The sequence below is a fragment of the Pseudogymnoascus verrucosus genome, assembly GCF_001662655.1.
Source record: "Pseudogymnoascus verrucosus strain UAMH 10579 unplaced genomic scaffold scaffold_34, whole genome shotgun sequence".
Lineage (NCBI taxonomy): Eukaryota > Fungi > Ascomycota > Leotiomycetes > Thelebolales > Thelebolaceae > Pseudogymnoascus > Pseudogymnoascus verrucosus.
Window position 1 is genome coordinate 41,691 of NW_017263685.1, and position 16,192 is coordinate 57,882.

Genomic DNA, 16,192 nt, shown 5'->3' on the forward strand with positions numbered 1-16,192 from the left:
AGGCAGTGATTATGTCCTTGGCGGGGTCATTATTATACCCCACACATTTGCCGCCGTCTCGATTTCAGACTTCGGTGATGGATTAACGTTGCTCCGAAATTTAGATGCCCGTCGAGCTGAGTTGCATGTGAACACATTTATTTGTTAACCGGGATAGCACTTTCAGTTGAACTTGGACTTGAAGGCGATTATAATCTGAGCTCTTAGTGATGCAGAATCAACGCCTGCTTGTAGAATTGTAAGAGACCTCCCCCGCTCGTTCACCAGTTCCAAAGCTCACCGCCTTTAGCAATGGCTTGAAGACTGCCAGTCCAGCGGGTGTCTTTCTCAGCTTGTCACCCAGTGATCCAGCACTCTGGACTGGTGTGATTTTTGTTAGAGAGGGTAAGCCGCTATCTCTCATACCTGTCATGATTTGAATGAAGGACAATTAATTAACGGTGAAAACAGGCCCCTATGCACCGGCTATCTTGAGGTTTCAGATATCGTTCCCGCCAGCATATCCAACTATCCCTCCCCTCATTACATTCTCAACGGATGTTTTTCACCCTCTGCTTGCACCATTGACCGTGCAGCTGTACACTTCATCTGAGGATGACAGCAACGGTGTTGTCGTTCTAGAAGATGAGAAGCTACCCCCGGGAGGCTTCAGCTTGAGGCATGGGTTTCCATCCTGGTTCAAGAGGACAAGAACCAAGCCTGTTTCCAATGCAGAAGCGGACCCCAAGAATAAACCTCAGAGCGCAAATTCCCAAGTCACGCCTCTTGCCCTGAGCAGCAGCTCATCAACATCGCGTGATATGGCTGATCCTGAGGACGGAATCACAGTCTATGAGCTCTTGAGATATATCAGGAGCACCTTCGACGATGCCAGTGTGCTTGATGAAGTCCCAATAGAAGCAGCTGGAAACTCTGGGGCCTGGAGGGCTTGGAAAGCTCACCGAGCCCACGAAGCTCAAGTTGCTCAAGTAAAGCGACTTTCAGGGATAAGCGGCAACACAAATTCCCCATCAAAACGGAACCTGGTGCCAAAGCCAGTTAGGCAGCCCGGAGAATGGAATTGGGAAGGCGTATGGGAAGTCCGGGCCAAGAAAGGAATTGATCTCAGCGTCTCCGAAGCGTCTCTCTACGGGAATTCAACATCAAACGATGAGCTGGTAGGGGTTCCAGGCATGTCACGGTTTGGGGGTTTGTGCTAACGAAATGTAGATCAATTTCCTTGAAGCTGATGAGGATGCCGTGGAGACAATGAAAGAGAATATGGTCCGCAGCTTAAGAGCTGTATGATTAACTATGGGACTTGCTTCCACTGGGATTATTGGGCTGATATATCAGTCTTGGCATGCCGGTCCTTCCCTGGCGCATATCTATACACACTGGTCGTGCCTTCCATTGTGAGAAATGTCTCTACCTTTTTAGAATGGAAGGTGCGATCCGTTACTGCCAGCTGCGCCTTCCGAGTTTGCAGCATCGGATCGCGCCTTCCATTCTACGTATGTTGGAAGCTCCTTCCATATTGTGCTGTGAATACGTGAGCTTTCCCATGGGCCGCGCTTTCATGATCAAGCTCGACAAAACATATCCTCAATATCCAGCTTCGCCATACCAGGTATTGGCATACCAGCATCCTTCATCAAATATTGGATATGATTACTAGTTCTGATATTGCTCCCGCCCCAAACAAGATCACTGCAGCCATTGGGGGGCTCATCTTGGTTCCAATTGCGATTGCAGCTGGCGTTGCATTTGTGGCAATCAAGACAACAGATATTTGGCCTTCAATCAAGAGGTGGTTTGCGAACTCCTGTTTCCGACATTTGTTTTTCTGGAGGCGCAATAAAGCTCCCGAAGACTTGAAGAGCTCGCCAGATTCGTTCTGTGACTTGGAGGGAGTGCAATCACCACATTTTCAAGCTGGTTCATTGGTGGAACGGCCTCCGTCGAGAGAGACACCAACCAAAATATGGCATCCGGATCGTTCGAATCGGCTGAAATGGAGTTTTGGTCGGACTGGGATGAAGATGTCGACATTCCCAGCCCCTTGCGAATTGTCAAGCGACCAAGCACCGGTACCAACACTGCTGATGCCGGCACATCCAGCCCACTCCGAGTTACTAAACGCCCCACCACCGTCACCAAGGCCGATTCTGTCATACCCAACCCCCTGCGAATTATCAAACGCCCAAACAACATCGCCAAGACCGATACTGGGACCAATTCGAGAGAGGTCATCAACATCCCAAGACGATCATCCTCTATCTACAACTGCATCTCTAGTTCCCCACCAGATTCCGATGGCGGTTGCTTGACAATACACAAACTAAGGAAACCAAGACCTGTTGTGCCACATGGGAGCTTTTGCGATTCTTCGCCAGTTGAGAAGGGCCATGTTACGGGGGAGATTCCAGGTGGCATAAAGTTGACAAAGGAGGTCAAAGATCCCAAGCTAAACCAGAGGACTGAGGGGCGTATTTGCTTCCTCTGAAATTTCCGATAGAGTATGCAGCATCCCAGCTCTGTATATAACCTATCTGAGCATGAACGTTCTCAGATCCCTTGTTCAGTTTTCAGTCTAGTGTGTTTACAACCCTTCAAGCATTGGCCGCGGGAATCATACATTGTGAACAAAGAAAGTTTCTGAATATTTGATCTACTGATGTAAACCCTAGCCACAACTCTAAATAAATAATAAATATGACTTTTCTGTAAATTCAACCATACTTCATGCATCAACTGTGTGATAGTTGTGAACCCCAAGAAGTCGCCCCGCCAACCGCCTCACACGTGACCGCGCAGCAATCCCGCGTTTCGTTGATGTAACCATCGTCAACACCAAAAACGCCAAATGATCTCGATCTGAGGACGACAACGACCACGCCTGCGCGCCAACCCATATCACTCCCACGGAGTAGAATACGCAAGCCATGAAACCGTCGCCGTCAGCTGACCAGCGCCGCCGATCGAATAGCATAGCAGGACGCGCGAGCCTGGGCGCAGGTGGGCGGACGAGCATTGGCTCTGCGACTGGGAGGACAAGTATTGGGCCTGGCGGGAGCGGAATTCCAACTAGAGCGCCACTGGGCACGAGTCGGGTTAGTTTTGGTTTTTTCCCAGAAGGAGTTGAGGGCGACGTGCTACAATGGGTGGGGTACTAATAATGGGGCAATAGTTATCAGCGATGCGCGCTTCGACTACACAACCGAGCTATGATTTCCTGACGGGCACTGAGGCGAGGAAGGAGGGGGAGGGGCTTTCGAGGCCGCCTTCTAGGGGAGGGGGAAGGATGAGGACACCAAGCAATGAGAATTTGCGCGGCTCGACGACGAATCTGCCTATCCATAGCGCGGCTGCGCAGGAATTAAATGAGCTGAAAGCTGAGGTCAAGGCGCTGAAGTACAAGATTTCGAGTTCGGCGCAGGAGGAAGAGTTAGCGGGCTTGAGGCGAGAGGCGGAGTTACGAGAGGTGAGGCGGAAGGGGGAGGAGGATTTCAGGAAGATGCAAGCTGCGGAGGGCGAGAGGAATAAGGCGGTCAGGGCACTGGAAGAGATGAAGGCGGAGGTCGAAAGAAAGAGGGATGCAGAGATCGGGGATACCGGACGACTAGAGAAGAAGGCTAGAGATGCTGAGGAGGGGAGGAGGGTCGCCGAGGAAGAAGTTGAGGAGCTCAGGACAGAGGCAGAAGAGCGGGTTAGGGGGCTCGAAAGGCGGCTGGCAGACGAGCAGAGCCGAACCTCAACGCTACAACGCACTGTCCAGGAGCTACAACAAGATTCTGAGGCCAAGGATGTGGCGATGCAAGAAGTCCAACAAATTCTCCAGAAGAAGGATGCAGAGATCGGAGCCCTGGAGGCAGAAGTGTTGAGGCTTAAAGCGCAAACTGGCGACGTTGATACGCTCGATATCATCAAGCGCGAGCTCTCGGAGCAAGTAACGCACATCCGCACACTGGAGGCGAGCAACCGTGAGCAGGCGCGCGAGTTGAAGCACCTGCGCATGCTGCACAAGAGCGTCGAGGTGGTGGAAGAGGAGAAGAGACAGCTTCAGCGCAAGGTGGGGCAAATGGAGGACCTGCAGCAAGAGCTGGGTGAGGCGCGCCTGCAGCGCCAGAGGCTCGAGGATGAGCGCCTCGCATGGACGGCGTATCTCGAGTCACAGGATGGAAACGTGGAATTCGAATCCCCTGAAGCCCTGGCACGAGCGCTTGTCCAAGAGCGTCTGGAGGCAGCGACGCAGTTGGAGAAACTTGGGCGGCTGGAACCGGCCTTGTCGGAACGCGACGAGATTATCAAGTCTCTCGAAGGCGAGAAGGCAAGATTAGCCAGCCAGCTCGACAAGGCGAATAAGGAAGGCGGTGGTGGCGATGTGAAGGCCCGCCAAAGGTTAGAACGACAGCGCACTCTTGCCCTCAAGGAAGTCGAGTATCTCCGCGCCCAGCTCAGCGCCCTCGATGGCGAGGAATCGACCATGGAACTCCCATCCTACGACGCCGCAAAGGCGGAGCGCATCACTTCCCTCGAAGAAATGGTCGCGGCCTACTCCACCGAAGTAGCAACTCTGCATGCCGAGATTGCATCTGCTCCCGTCACCACCACGACTCTGAAACGCACACGCGATGAGGCACCCGATGAGCAAGAGCGCCTCGGCTCGCTGACACGCAAGAATAGAAAGCTGCAGGACGAATTATCAACGGCGCAATCCGCGGCACAGAAACTCACCAAGGAGCTCTCGGTCACAAAGGAACGACTCACTGCCGCAACTGCACACAAACAGACGCGCGTCCTGGAATTAAGAGATAACCCCACTGCGAACGCAGAGGCGATTAAGATGTCGACCCTGAACGCCCTCAAAGAAGAGAACGCCGCGCTCGTGGCCCAACTTCTTGCTGGACCAACCACAACCCGCTCCTCCGCATCCGCCAAGACCGTCCCTCTGGCAACGCTCGAATCCGCACAGCGCGAATGCCGCGAACTCGAAGCGCAGGCGGCCTCGTCACGCAAGGCGATGGCTCGACTGAAGCAGGTATGGGGTGCGAAGACGGCTGAGTTCCGTGAGGGCATCGCCAGTCTCCTGGGATGGCGCGTCGAGTTCATGCCAAATGGTAAGATGCGCGTTAGCAGCATCTTTTACCCCGGCACCGAAGACGAGGAGCGTAGCATTGTGTTCGATGGCGAGGCGGGGACGATGAAGGTCTCGGGTGGAGCGAGGAGTGCGTTTGCGGGGAAGATTGCGGAGAGTGTCAAGTTTTGGGTTAGGGAGAGGGGGGAGATTCCTTGCTTGCTTGCGGCGCTTACATTGGAGTTTTATGAGGAGGGGACGAGGGGTGCTGGGGCGTAGTGGGTGAATATGAGTATAGCTGTATATAGGCTTGAGCGAGGAGTTTGGAGTTGGTTCGTTGCTGGGCTGGTTGGCTATTAGATGAGCCCCTGGGATTTAGCTTGGGGCCGGGGGGGAGGTTAGTTCGTGTCTACAACGAATCGAGGCGGAGACACTAGTAGTCAATACGATGAGCATATGGACTATATAAGCGACAGTCAAGATGAGGGCGTACACGATACACACATCTGGTCATCCATTTTCAGAACAAAGTTAAATAGCTAAATCTGTGTGATAGTAACAGCATCGTAAAAATAAAGCTAACACTTCCTCCAAAACGCCCCTCCATAAAGCATGATATCGTCCCCGCCATTCCATCCATACCCCCCGACCCTTTTGCCCCCAAACCCAAAATAAATAGCAAAAATATCAGCAAGTATTTGGCATATGAGGATCACAAGATCTCCCCCCACGAGCTCCAAAATAACCCCCGAAAACGCGCCAAATCACCACAGAAATCCCACGCCCCAAACTAACGCCATCGCCCTCACACCTCCTCACCTCCTCTCCCTCCTAACCTCCCTCATCGGCCTTCCCCCCCCCCCAAACTCCCTCGGATCAACCTCCCTATACCCACCCCCCCTCTGACTCCTACTCCTCCTCGGCGGCGGGCTCCCCTCCTCAATAACCACCACCTCCTCCACACTCCCCACACTCCTACTCCTCTGACTCCTCCCACTCCCCATCCTCCTCTCCGTGCGTTCCTGCACCACAATCCGCTCCACTACCGGCGTCCCCCTACTACTCCTACTTCCGCGCCTCTTCCGCCTCCGGACTTCGACCTCGGAAACCGTCTCGGCGTCGCTGATGAGCACGGCGGACCCGCTGCAGGTCGTGTAGAGGAGGTAGGCGATGAGGATGAAGCCGAAGACTGAGCCGAGGACTATGCCGGCGATTTGGCCGGGGGGGGGCCCGTTGAGAGACGAGTAGGTGGTCGGGATGGGGGTGATGTCGTTGGTGCTGGGGTGGGGGAGGGGCGCCATTGTGTGGGTTTGTGGGTGGTGGTGATGGTGCGCGGCTTATGTTGATTACAGCGAGGCTGTGGACGTGGGGAGAGAAGTGTACTGCGTGAGCCGTCTATCTGGCTCCGCGCTCCTGTTCGATGCGCGCGTGTGCGATTGGTGTTGCGCAACGCGGGATATCGCGATTATGGCCGCTTCTAGTCGTGTCTCGATGGTGTTCGCGCGTAGTTCCTGTCGCGGGTAGCTGCGCTCGAGTGGCCAATCCGTAGCCTTGCTTCCGTTGGAGTCACCCACAGAGTATCCCAGCTCAAAAGTCGTCAATCAAGCTCCCAGTAGTCTTTTCGATGATAACAGTTCGTCTCGCGCGCGAGGGGATGCGGATTGAATCGTGAAGTCGAAGTAAGATATCGCGATGCGATCGAGGGAGGCAATGTTGTCACCCTGGGGATGGGACGCACGGCAGCCTTGGCTGGCTGGCTGATGCAGGTGGGTGTTCTGTGCAGCGAGGGGCGTGGCTGGCGGGGTGGCTGGGCGGCGTAAGGGACCAACCAAGCAATGGAGAGGAATGGATGTTGGTGCTGAGATAACGTAGCTGCTGTGTACAGTACAATCGTTTGAAGGAGGGGTAGTAATAATGCAAGGAACGAGGGGATATGTATAGAAATATGTACAGAGTATATTAACACGCAGTGATGTCTCGGGGAGAAGGCTGGTGGGGGGGAACGTGAGATGGGCGTGGTTGATGTTGTTGATCCCCCACCTCTCTCCCCCCGCCTTCCCAATTTCTCACTTTGGGGGGATAAATGGCGGTGGTTGGCGTCGCGGTTGGCCCCAGCTTCCCACGTTTAGCGTGTGTGACGGCGCCGGCGCCCACGCCCACGTAGCGACGGCTTGGCTAGCTGCGGGCGCGTTCCTGGGCTATGACGTTGGTTCAGAGAAGCTGATAAGGCCTTTGCGTATTTACTCGGCCTCTATTCTCATCTCACACGTCGAGGAAAAAGGCAAAAAAAGGCAAAAAATTGGTCGGGACTAGACGAAATGATCTGCTAATTTCCGATAAGTCTTCTTGTTGATGTTGGCGACGTCGAAACTGAGCTGTCTACTGTCACCACTTGCCTCCTGTCACTACTTCTCTATCATCACCACTTCTCTACTGTCACCACTTTTCTACCGTTCCCACTTATCTACTGTAACTTCTACGACCATTTCAGCCATCAACTGCCGTTTCCACTTCATATATGTAACGTCCTCGGCTCGGCGCCCGAGAGTTTGACTCACCTGCCATGTGATAACTGAATCCACTTCCATGTGTTGTGCAGATCTAGGCCAATCCTAGAAGCAATATATATCCTCTTGACGTGTGTCTCCAAACCGACCCGACAGAAAGGCAGCAGCTGTACTTCGTCGAATAATATATCCTCCTGTGCTCAGTGTGGAATTATACGTGGCAGTTGAGCCCCTCCCATAAAGTGGTCTTTGAACCACAGGAAACAAGAACGGTAGTAGTAGCTCTGGATATCATTTATATATCCCACCCCCTCCTATCTACATTCTATATACACTACATTCCCCCTCCCCCCCCCCCCACCCCCCCCAAGCCAGAGCCCCAGTCCCCAGCCCGCCCCCTCCCCCCCAAAAATCCAAAAACAACACACTCATCACAGATTCCTACAATACAAATCCAACGCCCGCTTCGCACGCAAGATCAAATCAACCACCTAAAACCCCCCCTCAGATAAACGACCCCCTCCCCCCACCCTTCTCAAACGGCGGCAAAGGCGGCAACGGCGGACTCTCACTCCCATCCGTCCCCCTCCTCCCCCTCCCGCCACCACCTCTCCCTCCCCTCCCACCTCCCCTTATCGCCTCATACGCCGCCTCCCCTCCATGCTTCGGCACCGGCGGCGGCTTCTCCACCTCCCCCATCCCCGCCTCCCACCCTTCCTCTTCCTCATACTCCGGAAAGCTTCTAGTGACATCACTCCCACTATCGCCCCTCGGCCTCACCAAGCCCGCGCGCTCCTCCTCCGACGCGCCTCCAGCGGCTTTCTTCACACTATGACTCGTCCCGCGACTCCCCAATCCCGGTCTCATCTTATGCCCCGCCAATTCGCGTTCCCTCTCGCGCTCTCTCGCCCGAATCTCGCGATCAGACATATCCTCAATATTCGGCGTAGCGTTCCCCTTCCTAAACACATTCTGAAAGCTAAACTGCCTCCTCGCGCTCTGCGGTGGGCGCTCAGCAGCAAGGTGACTACTCCCACCACCGCGCGGGTCCTCCGCGAACTGGATGTGCGGTTCCCCGCCACCCCCAGCGTGGGCGTCATACGCCGTCTTCTGCTCGTCGAGGCCGGTGGTGTCGTAGTAGCCCGGGACGGCGATGGAGGTTAGTGCGACGGGGTGCATAGGGCTCTGCGCGCCGTTGTGATCGTCGACGTGGCGGATGGAGCCGGGGACCATGCTGCGCGCGCGCGTGCGGATCGTGCCGAGGAAGCTGGGTGTGAGGGAGCCGGTCGTGGGTCGTTCTTCGGCGGCGAGTTCTTCGTCGGTGGGGAAACGGGACATCCCTAGGGGCGGGTGGGGAGATGCGGCGTATGCGGGTGTGAAGGGGCGGTGCGCGCTACCATATGTAGTGCGTCTCCTCCTCAATCCATCCCATTCAATCTGCTCATTCTCACTGACGGGTTGGAGATCAGATTGCATGTCGTCGTGTAGGCGGCGTGCCTCCGCCAACTCCATGTTCTGGCGCGCGGTGGAGAGGCGACGGATAATTGCCGCGGTGCCGCGGATGGCGTCGGCCTTGGGCTCGGACTCGGGCTGCTCCTGCTCGGCGATGGTGCGGATCTGGTCGAGGTTTCCGGAGAAGACGGCGGCGTCGGGGACGTCCTTGGCGGATTTGGAGAGCTGGAGGAGGGCGACACCGGAGCAGATGGTGAGGAAGCCCATGATGACGGTGATGATTTGGGAGGGGGTGCCGCCGAAGCCTTTAAAGAGGATGGCGGAGGTGACAATGGTGGCGCTGGTGAAGTAGACGTAGTATGTCGGCGTGACCAGGGCCGCGTTGAAGATATTGAGAGCTTTCTACACGGGATATTAGTCTTGGCCTGTTCTCAGATCTGGAGGGGAACTTACATTTAAATAGATAATCTCGGTGACCAAAGTGACCACCACAAATGCAAATAGCACATACAAAAACCACTGATTAAACTGCTTCTGCCCGCCGATCTGCGCCAGAATCGCAGAACCCAGCCCTTGGGTAGCAACGACACTGAGGCCTCCGATCAGACTGCAAATAGACAAGTATACGAGCACGGTCTTGTTCCCGTACCGCGGCGCAACCCACACCCCAATGAACACGCATCCCACGATCACGATGCCGCCGTAGACGAGGATTCCCGGCTGTACGACAAAGTGTTGCATCTCCTGGATGTTGGTGACGGAGCTCGACGCCGGGATATTGAGTGCGATGACCACACTGCCGAGGATGCAGAGGAGGCATCCCACCATTCCAACGGCGCTCAATCGTTCTTTAAGGAATATGGCTGACAGCACGGTACTGATGACGACACTCAGTGCTCCCATCGAGGCGACGAGAATCGCATCCGTGAAGGCGTATGCGACGAAATTACAGATCTCGCCAACGATCATGAGAGACATGCCACCCCACCACCATGCATTCTTGAGGTATCCGTAGCCCTCGCCGGGGATCTCGTCGTATTTCTTGTTCGCCTTGAGCAGGCCCATCTTGGAGAAGATGAAGGAGACGCCGATGAAGCAGCCTGAGGCGATGGCGAGAACGATACCGATCGTCTTGTAGATTGGTGGCCTGGACTCGGCTGGGCCACCGAGCTCGGCGCGGGAGGAGAGTGTGTTTGCCGCATCGTAGAGGATATGGGCTGAGGACATGATGAGGGAGAGAGCGGATGGCGCAAGGCGCCGAGAGAGGGGGGGTTGGTTTGCTCGATGGACGATCAGACCATGGGAGTATTTGTTCGTATTTGTTTGTTTCCCTTGGCCTCAGTGTCAGGTATAGATATTCGAAAAGCTCGAAGTTGTCGTATAGTCTCGTCGTCAAAAGGAGAGGTTCGTAATTTCGGGATTTCTCAGTGTGAGAGAGCGGGTATAACGATAAGTATGCAGGACGAGGTGCCAACGTGCAAGCGCCGAGGATGTTGGAAAGAGAAGAGGTTCGTGTCTAGGCTCGTGGCAGAATTCGTAGCAGGCGTATGCCTTTCTAAACAGATATTGCCGGAGAGAGTTTCGTTTGGTGTCCTTTTTGGGTCTATAGACGACAAGGGCGAGAAAAGGGTTGGAAGTTGAAACCTTGGTACAGTCGCAGTCGTACTGTGCACCGTGCTGTTGTACCTGGATCGTTGACCAAGTGATGGGAGTGGGGTGGGAGGTGGGTTGGGGGGGTGGGTTGGATAAAGGCGGTGGGCTGGTCTGTGTGTGGGCTGTGTGAGCTGGTTTGGTGGTAGGTAGGTGGGTGGTTCGGTGGTTCGATGGGGCCTCCCGTCAGCGCCAGCGTTTCTAATAATAAGAAAAAACACACAATAAATATGGGTTTATTGAAGAGAGGGTTGGAGATGGTAATAATTGAAATAAATCGTAATAGTCGTGGAAATAAATCGTAATAATCGTGAAAATAGTGAGAATATCCTGAGGAAAATGATAAAAATATAAAACAGGATACAGCGATCAACCCTCTCACCCGCTCTCTCTGAAGGATCTACTCCTTCTCCTCGTATCATGTCGAGCTGAGTGTATGGTGCATGGAGCATTGATTTGCACAGCCCACCTCCATATAGTAGTGGCGTAAAATACATAACCATACCAGCGCAGTCATTCATCTACGTACTCTGCAGCATCAGCATCCCAGAATACATACTCATGATCCCACAGATCAGAAGCCAAAGGTTCCAAAAGGTCCAGAAGTTTGTTGGTGGAGTGACTCCCAGACTTCCTTACCCACAATTGAACCCTCCACCATCCACACCAAACCAACACCGACAAGGTTTCAAAGCCTGGCGCCATCTGGCGTGGTTCTTGTTTCAAACCCGCCCGATCGACAGGCCGCGTCGCCCTTCTGGCCACTCTGAATCTGCAGTCCCAACAATGTCGATCGATAGTATCGCTCCACGTCATGACTCTATCTTTCTCCCGCAGAGTTCGTCCCGTTCGAGCTTGCGGTGTGTCTGTGCTGTGCTTTACCGCCAAGGTCTAACGACGGCGCTTAGTCGAACGGCCTGATGCCGCCGTCGTTCTATTTCTGACGCCGGGCCTGGTAAGAACTAACCCCAACGGCGCTTACTAGTAATATGTAGATGCATCCTGCGTCCTCAGATGGTGGAGTGGCGGAATGGGGGAGGTAAATGGAATCGGCAAGCGGTTGGAAGAATAGAAGCTCTCGCACATGGTCATCTGAAAGTAGAGACATTCTCGACGTGTTGAACTGAGTGATGCACCATATTACCCACGTGATAGACATTCCCAGCCAGTTCTCAACTTGACGACAGTAGGCATTTGCCATGAATGCGATATCGTGCATACTTCAATTATAATGAGAACGTAGTCAATCTGAGACATCAGCCGTCAGCGCTGAGGACATCCAGTACATGAGATAGAGAGAACTCCAAGGGAAACAGATGTCGGACCCCAAGGTCGTTGCGCGCATGGAGTCTGAGATCCCAAGCCCAACAACCTGACGATGTGGTGACAAGAAGGGCGTTGCAAGAAGGATGTGACAGCGAGAAGGGAAGCGGCAGCGAGAAGGAAAGCAGCAGTGAGAAGAGCAGGTGCATACCTTGATCAACTCTGGTTCTTGATCCAAGAAGACTTTAGCCTCGATCAACTCTAGTTCTTGATCCATAGAAGACTTTAGAGTAATAGTTCGGTTGAATGCTTGCTTGTCTTCATGCGCTACGGGCCATCCTTCATTCTGATTTCTGGTTACGCTTCTTAGTTTGGGTCGTAGGAGTATTCGGTATCTCACCCATCATTCTTCTAAGAGCATTCCCTAGGTGGCAACTTGGCTTTTTAGTTTGGGGATTGCTTTGATCGCCAGGAGAGGAGAGCATATATATGTAATAACAAGTCTGCCTTAACTTGATGGCGCGCCTTGCTTCTGAGCCATTTAATCATCCCATGGACCAGGCGCCCTGCGACTTCTTCACGGGATCAATGTCTATGGCTGGAGTCATCATCAGATATCACACGCCTCATCCCCAAAACACCCTCTTCCCATCCTCATAAAAAGAACAATCAATTCATATAAAAAATCCCACGCCCCCATCACCATCTAACTCATTATCATCATTACCACCCCCCCCAAGCGCCCCCATCCCCTCCTCCCCCACCCCCCCAAAATAAAATAAAACAACCCCCACCGCCCCCTCACCAACCCACCTACTCAACAACCTCCACCCCCTCCAACGCCCTCATCGCCCTCCCCCCCTCCCTCTCAAAGCACCCAACCATCCTCTCACACTCCCTCCTCAACCTCTCCTCCGCAACCCCCGCATTCCACCCCACCCACTCCTCAACAGTCATCCCCCTCTCCTCCGCCGTCAGCTCTCCCCTCCCCAACCCCCCCTTCGCCCCTCCAACCACGAAATTCTCCTTCTCCTTCTCCGCGCTCCTCAGGTGCCCAAATACCTCGTCCAAGTCAACGCCCACCCAGGGCTCCCCGCTCTTCAGCCCAGCAACCATGTTTCGCCTCGACGGCGTCCCGGGGGTCGGTGCGAGTGGGATGCGGATGGGAGCTGCTTGCTCAGCCGAGGCATTCGGCCGCGAGCTCGGGGGACGGTTTTCCGCATCCGAACTCTGCGGTGAAGGCGAGGGCGTGATACTCGCTGCCCTCGCGCGCACCGCAGGCTGTGGCGTTGGCTCTTCAACAGGCGCTGATTCAGGTGCGGGAGAAGGCGATGCGGCTACGGGAGCGGGCGCCTTCCCCTTCGCCTTCGACGCCGCAGCGCGGGCTTTTGCCGGCTTGGGCGCTACGACCTGTGGCGGCGGGGATTTGACGCGGTCTTCGATGTTGGCTACGCGCTTGGAGACGACTGCGCGCTGACGCTGTGGCTGGGGCGCAGGTTCTTCTTCTTGTGGCTGTGGCTCCTCGATGGACGGTTGGATGATATCCTCAATGTTGCGGATGGGTGCTTTCTTCCCTCCCTTAGCCTTCTTGGTCAATGTGGAGCCACGCTTCTTTCCCCCACGCACGACGGTGGCTTGGCTGGCGTCTGTCTCGTTACCAGAGTCGTCGTGGGCGGTTGCTACGCTGTCGTCTTGGTGAGATAAGGCGGATACCATTGACTCATTGACAGACATGGTTGAGCCTCTCGTTGCCCTCGTCGCAGCTGGCTTCGCGGCCTTGGCCTTTGATGCGCGGCCAGCTCGAGCCTTTGGCGCGGGTTTCAGCTGCTGCTCCAACTCCGCCTGTTCAGCTTCGATTCGGCGAGCCTCAGCTTCAGCAGCCTCACGTTCGGCTGCTTCACGCTCAGCGGCGGCGGCTTCTTCGGCTTCAGCTGCCTCACGCTCAGCGGCAGCAGCTTCTTCAGCTTCGGCTTCAGCTTCGGCAGCCTCACGTTCAGCGGCAGCTGCTTCTTCAGCTTGAGCTCGAGCGAGTTCAGCCTCAGCAGCCTCGAGCTCCGCAGCAGCAGCTTCTTCTGCTTGAGCGTGGGCAAGTTCTGCTTCAGCAGCCTCAAGTTCAGCGGCTGCAGCGGCTGCTTCTTCAGCTTGGGCGTGAGCAAGTTCCGCTTCAGCAGCCTCAAGTTCAGCAACTGCAGCTGCTTCGGCCGCCTCTGCCGCAGCCTCCGCCGCAGCCTCAGCAGCAGCGGCCTCAGCCTGTGCAGCACGCTTTGCTGCAGCTGTTTGCTTTGCGGATACCTTTCGTGGCTGGCTAGCCTTTGCACCTCTTGCCTTGGGGAGAGGTTTCGATTCCTCGATTTCCATAGCCTCCAGCTCGGCTTCGAGAGCTGCCTCATCTATCTCCGCATCTGCCGCTGAAAACATGTCGTAGTCTGTCTTCGCGACCTTGCTAGTGCGTGTTGCCCGTCGAGTTGGTGCCACAGAAGCCTTGGGCTCCTCGTGAACAACTGGTTTCGCTTCCACAGCATCCTCTTCATCAGTAAGTGGCCTGTTCAGATCTTCTTCGAGCATTTTATCGATTTCATCGTCATCAGGAACATGTGCGCGGAGGGACGCCTGCGAAGCTGTCGAGACTTGTCGCGATGTCTTCGATTGGCGTCCCTTCCTTTTTGGGGCAGCCTTCTTAGCTGGTGGTTGTTCTGTCACAGTGACGTCTTCCATCGACACATCGCCCATTACGCTCTCTTGAACGGCAATGCTTCCCCGTGTCCTCCGTTTGGGCGGCGGAGCTTGAGCCTCGATAACACTAGCAGTATCCTCCATCGCTTCACTGGCCCTTTTCTTCCCTCGTTTGGGCTTTGGTTGTTCCACTGGCACGACATCGACTTCGTCTTCCGGCTCTGGTAACTCGCTGACCTCAGCCGGCTCTTCCTTCTTCTTCCTGCCTTTTGCAGGGACTTTCTTTCCTTTGGGCGCCTTTCGGGTGGATTGAGACGCAGTTGTAGCAGTTGTCATCACACTATCACCTTCATCGACATCCATGTCAACTATAGACGGTGCTTCTGTGAGGGCTGATTGTGTTGATAATCTCGAAACCTTGGAGGCGCGGGGTTTCCTGCCCTTCGCAGCTTTCTTCGCAATCGGGCTTTCCGGTTGGTTGCAAAGTGTGAAGAAGGCGCAATCCTGGGATCGAGCATGATGTTCGTGGCTGTAATTATATTAGCAGAGTTTTCGCATCACTTGGGATTCGAACTCACAATGGTTTATCAGCTGGCTCCCAGCCATCCAGTGCAAGAGTACAGTAGACACATTCCGCGTAATCATCGCCTTCCGGCGTCGGCTTGTGTATCCACCCAGCTTCCACCAGCTATTACCGTCAGTACGAGTAAAACATACCATCCACATCAACATACCTGCTTAGTCTTGCACTTCCACCCCTTCTTCCCCTCATGCGGCCAGCGATCCCCAAACGTCGCCTTCCTCGCCTCCACCATCCGCGTACTCATCGGGTTCTCCAGATGCATATCACCCACTCTCGCCTCAATACACGACGTGACCGCCCATCCGCAGCCGGGCGACAGCTTTAGATGCTCCTCAAGCGGGTTGTCGCCCTTCTCCCACCCACATATCGATTCTCGGCAAAGGAAGCACTTTACATTGTCGGGGTTCTCGTGGGATGGGAGGAAGAAGAAACCTGCTGCCGCAAGCTGTAGCGAGTTAGCAATAAACTAAACTGTTGAGAGGTGTCTCATCATACTTGTTCTGGGCCGAGCCATGAATGTGGCCATTTCATAGACTTTGGGGCGCGTCCTGTCGCATTGGACCCTCGTCGTTTCGGTAGTGGTTGCGCTGTGTGAAACGACTCCAGCCGTGCAACTTCCGTATAATACTGATCCGGTACGTCCGCCGCCATTGTTTTCAGAGTTGACAGTGCACTGTCGTAAAATCTGTCTGTGTTGGAGTTGTTTTGCTGTTCTCGTTGTTTGGCGATTCGATGTGGGACACGCTGGGAGCCGAACGATTCGAGGTATCACCGCGCGATAAGTATGCGCTAACTGGGCCGAGTCGCTATTTAGTGATGCTTCATAAATGGGAATCCCTAAAAGATTAGTAGTCGCACGCGTCGAAGTGTTGTCGAGAGTTAATTGCTGGGCGTTGGTTGTTGCGGGAGTCCAGGATGTTATTGTTTACATCGGAGGGCAGCCGCGATTCTGCAGCCCCACACCGCCGTTGCTTCCCAATCTGGTAGCTTGGAACTCCACTTACTCCA

At 54.7% G+C, this 16,192-nt stretch overlaps 6 protein-coding genes across 6 annotated transcripts; 3 read left to right on the forward strand and 3 right to left on the reverse strand.

Moving 5' to 3' along the window:
- Positions 1-126: 126 nt before the first annotated feature.
- Positions 127-1,394, forward strand: VE01_07438 (uncharacterized protein). Its single transcript, XM_059463881.1, has 3 exons — positions 127-238; positions 290-384; positions 451-1,394. Exons 1-3 carry the CDS (start codon positions 210-212, stop codon positions 1,197-1,199), a joined length of 873 nt encoding a protein of 290 aa, XP_059319556.1. The 5' UTR covers positions 127-209; the 3' UTR covers positions 1,200-1,394.
- A 569-nt stretch (positions 1,395-1,963) lies between these two features.
- On the forward strand, positions 1,964-2,485 carry VE01_07439 (uncharacterized protein; the record flags this gene model as incomplete). The annotated part of the gene is made up of 1 exon (XM_018276874.1): positions 1,964-2,485. One exon carries the CDS (start codon positions 1,964-1,966, stop codon positions 2,483-2,485), a length of 522 nt encoding a protein of 173 aa, XP_018128749.1.
- A 361-nt stretch (positions 2,486-2,846) lies between these two features.
- MAD1 (coiled-coil domain-containing protein mad1) lies at positions 2,847-5,587 on the forward strand. Its single transcript, XM_018276875.2, has 2 exons — positions 2,847-3,092; positions 3,170-5,587. Exons 1-2 carry the CDS (start codon positions 2,925-2,927, stop codon positions 5,333-5,335), a joined length of 2,334 nt encoding a protein of 777 aa, XP_018128713.1. The 5' UTR covers positions 2,847-2,924; the 3' UTR covers positions 5,336-5,587.
- Positions 5,588-5,871: 284 nt separating this feature from the next.
- VE01_07441 (uncharacterized protein) lies at positions 5,872-7,096 on the reverse strand (the record flags this gene model as incomplete). The annotated part of the gene is made up of 1 exon (XM_018276876.2): positions 5,872-7,096. The coding sequence occupies exon 1, from the start codon at positions 6,355-6,357 to the stop codon at positions 5,872-5,874; it is 486 nt and encodes a 161-aa protein (XP_018128714.1). The 5' UTR covers positions 6,358-7,096.
- Positions 7,097-8,067: 971 nt separating this feature from the next.
- On the reverse strand, positions 8,068-12,615 carry VE01_07442 (uncharacterized protein; the record flags this gene model as incomplete). The annotated part of the gene is made up of 3 exons (XM_018276877.2): positions 12,140-12,615; positions 9,469-11,913; positions 8,068-9,417 (listed from the first exon to the last, which is right to left on the reverse strand). The coding sequence occupies exons 2-3, from the start codon at positions 10,240-10,242 to the stop codon at positions 8,068-8,070; spliced, it is 2,124 nt and encodes a 707-aa protein (XP_018128758.1). The 5' UTR covers positions 10,243-11,913; positions 12,140-12,615.
- A 126-nt stretch (positions 12,616-12,741) lies between these two features.
- VE01_07443 (uncharacterized protein) lies at positions 12,742-16,082 on the reverse strand (the record flags this gene model as incomplete). Its single annotated transcript, XM_018276878.2, has 4 exons — positions 15,680-16,082; positions 15,336-15,629; positions 15,180-15,289; positions 12,742-15,130 (listed from the first exon to the last, which is right to left on the reverse strand). The coding sequence occupies exons 1-4, from the start codon at positions 15,833-15,835 to the stop codon at positions 12,742-12,744; spliced, it is 2,949 nt and encodes a 982-aa protein (XP_018128715.1). The 5' UTR covers positions 15,836-16,082.
- Between the last annotated feature and the right edge of the window lie 110 nt (positions 16,083-16,192).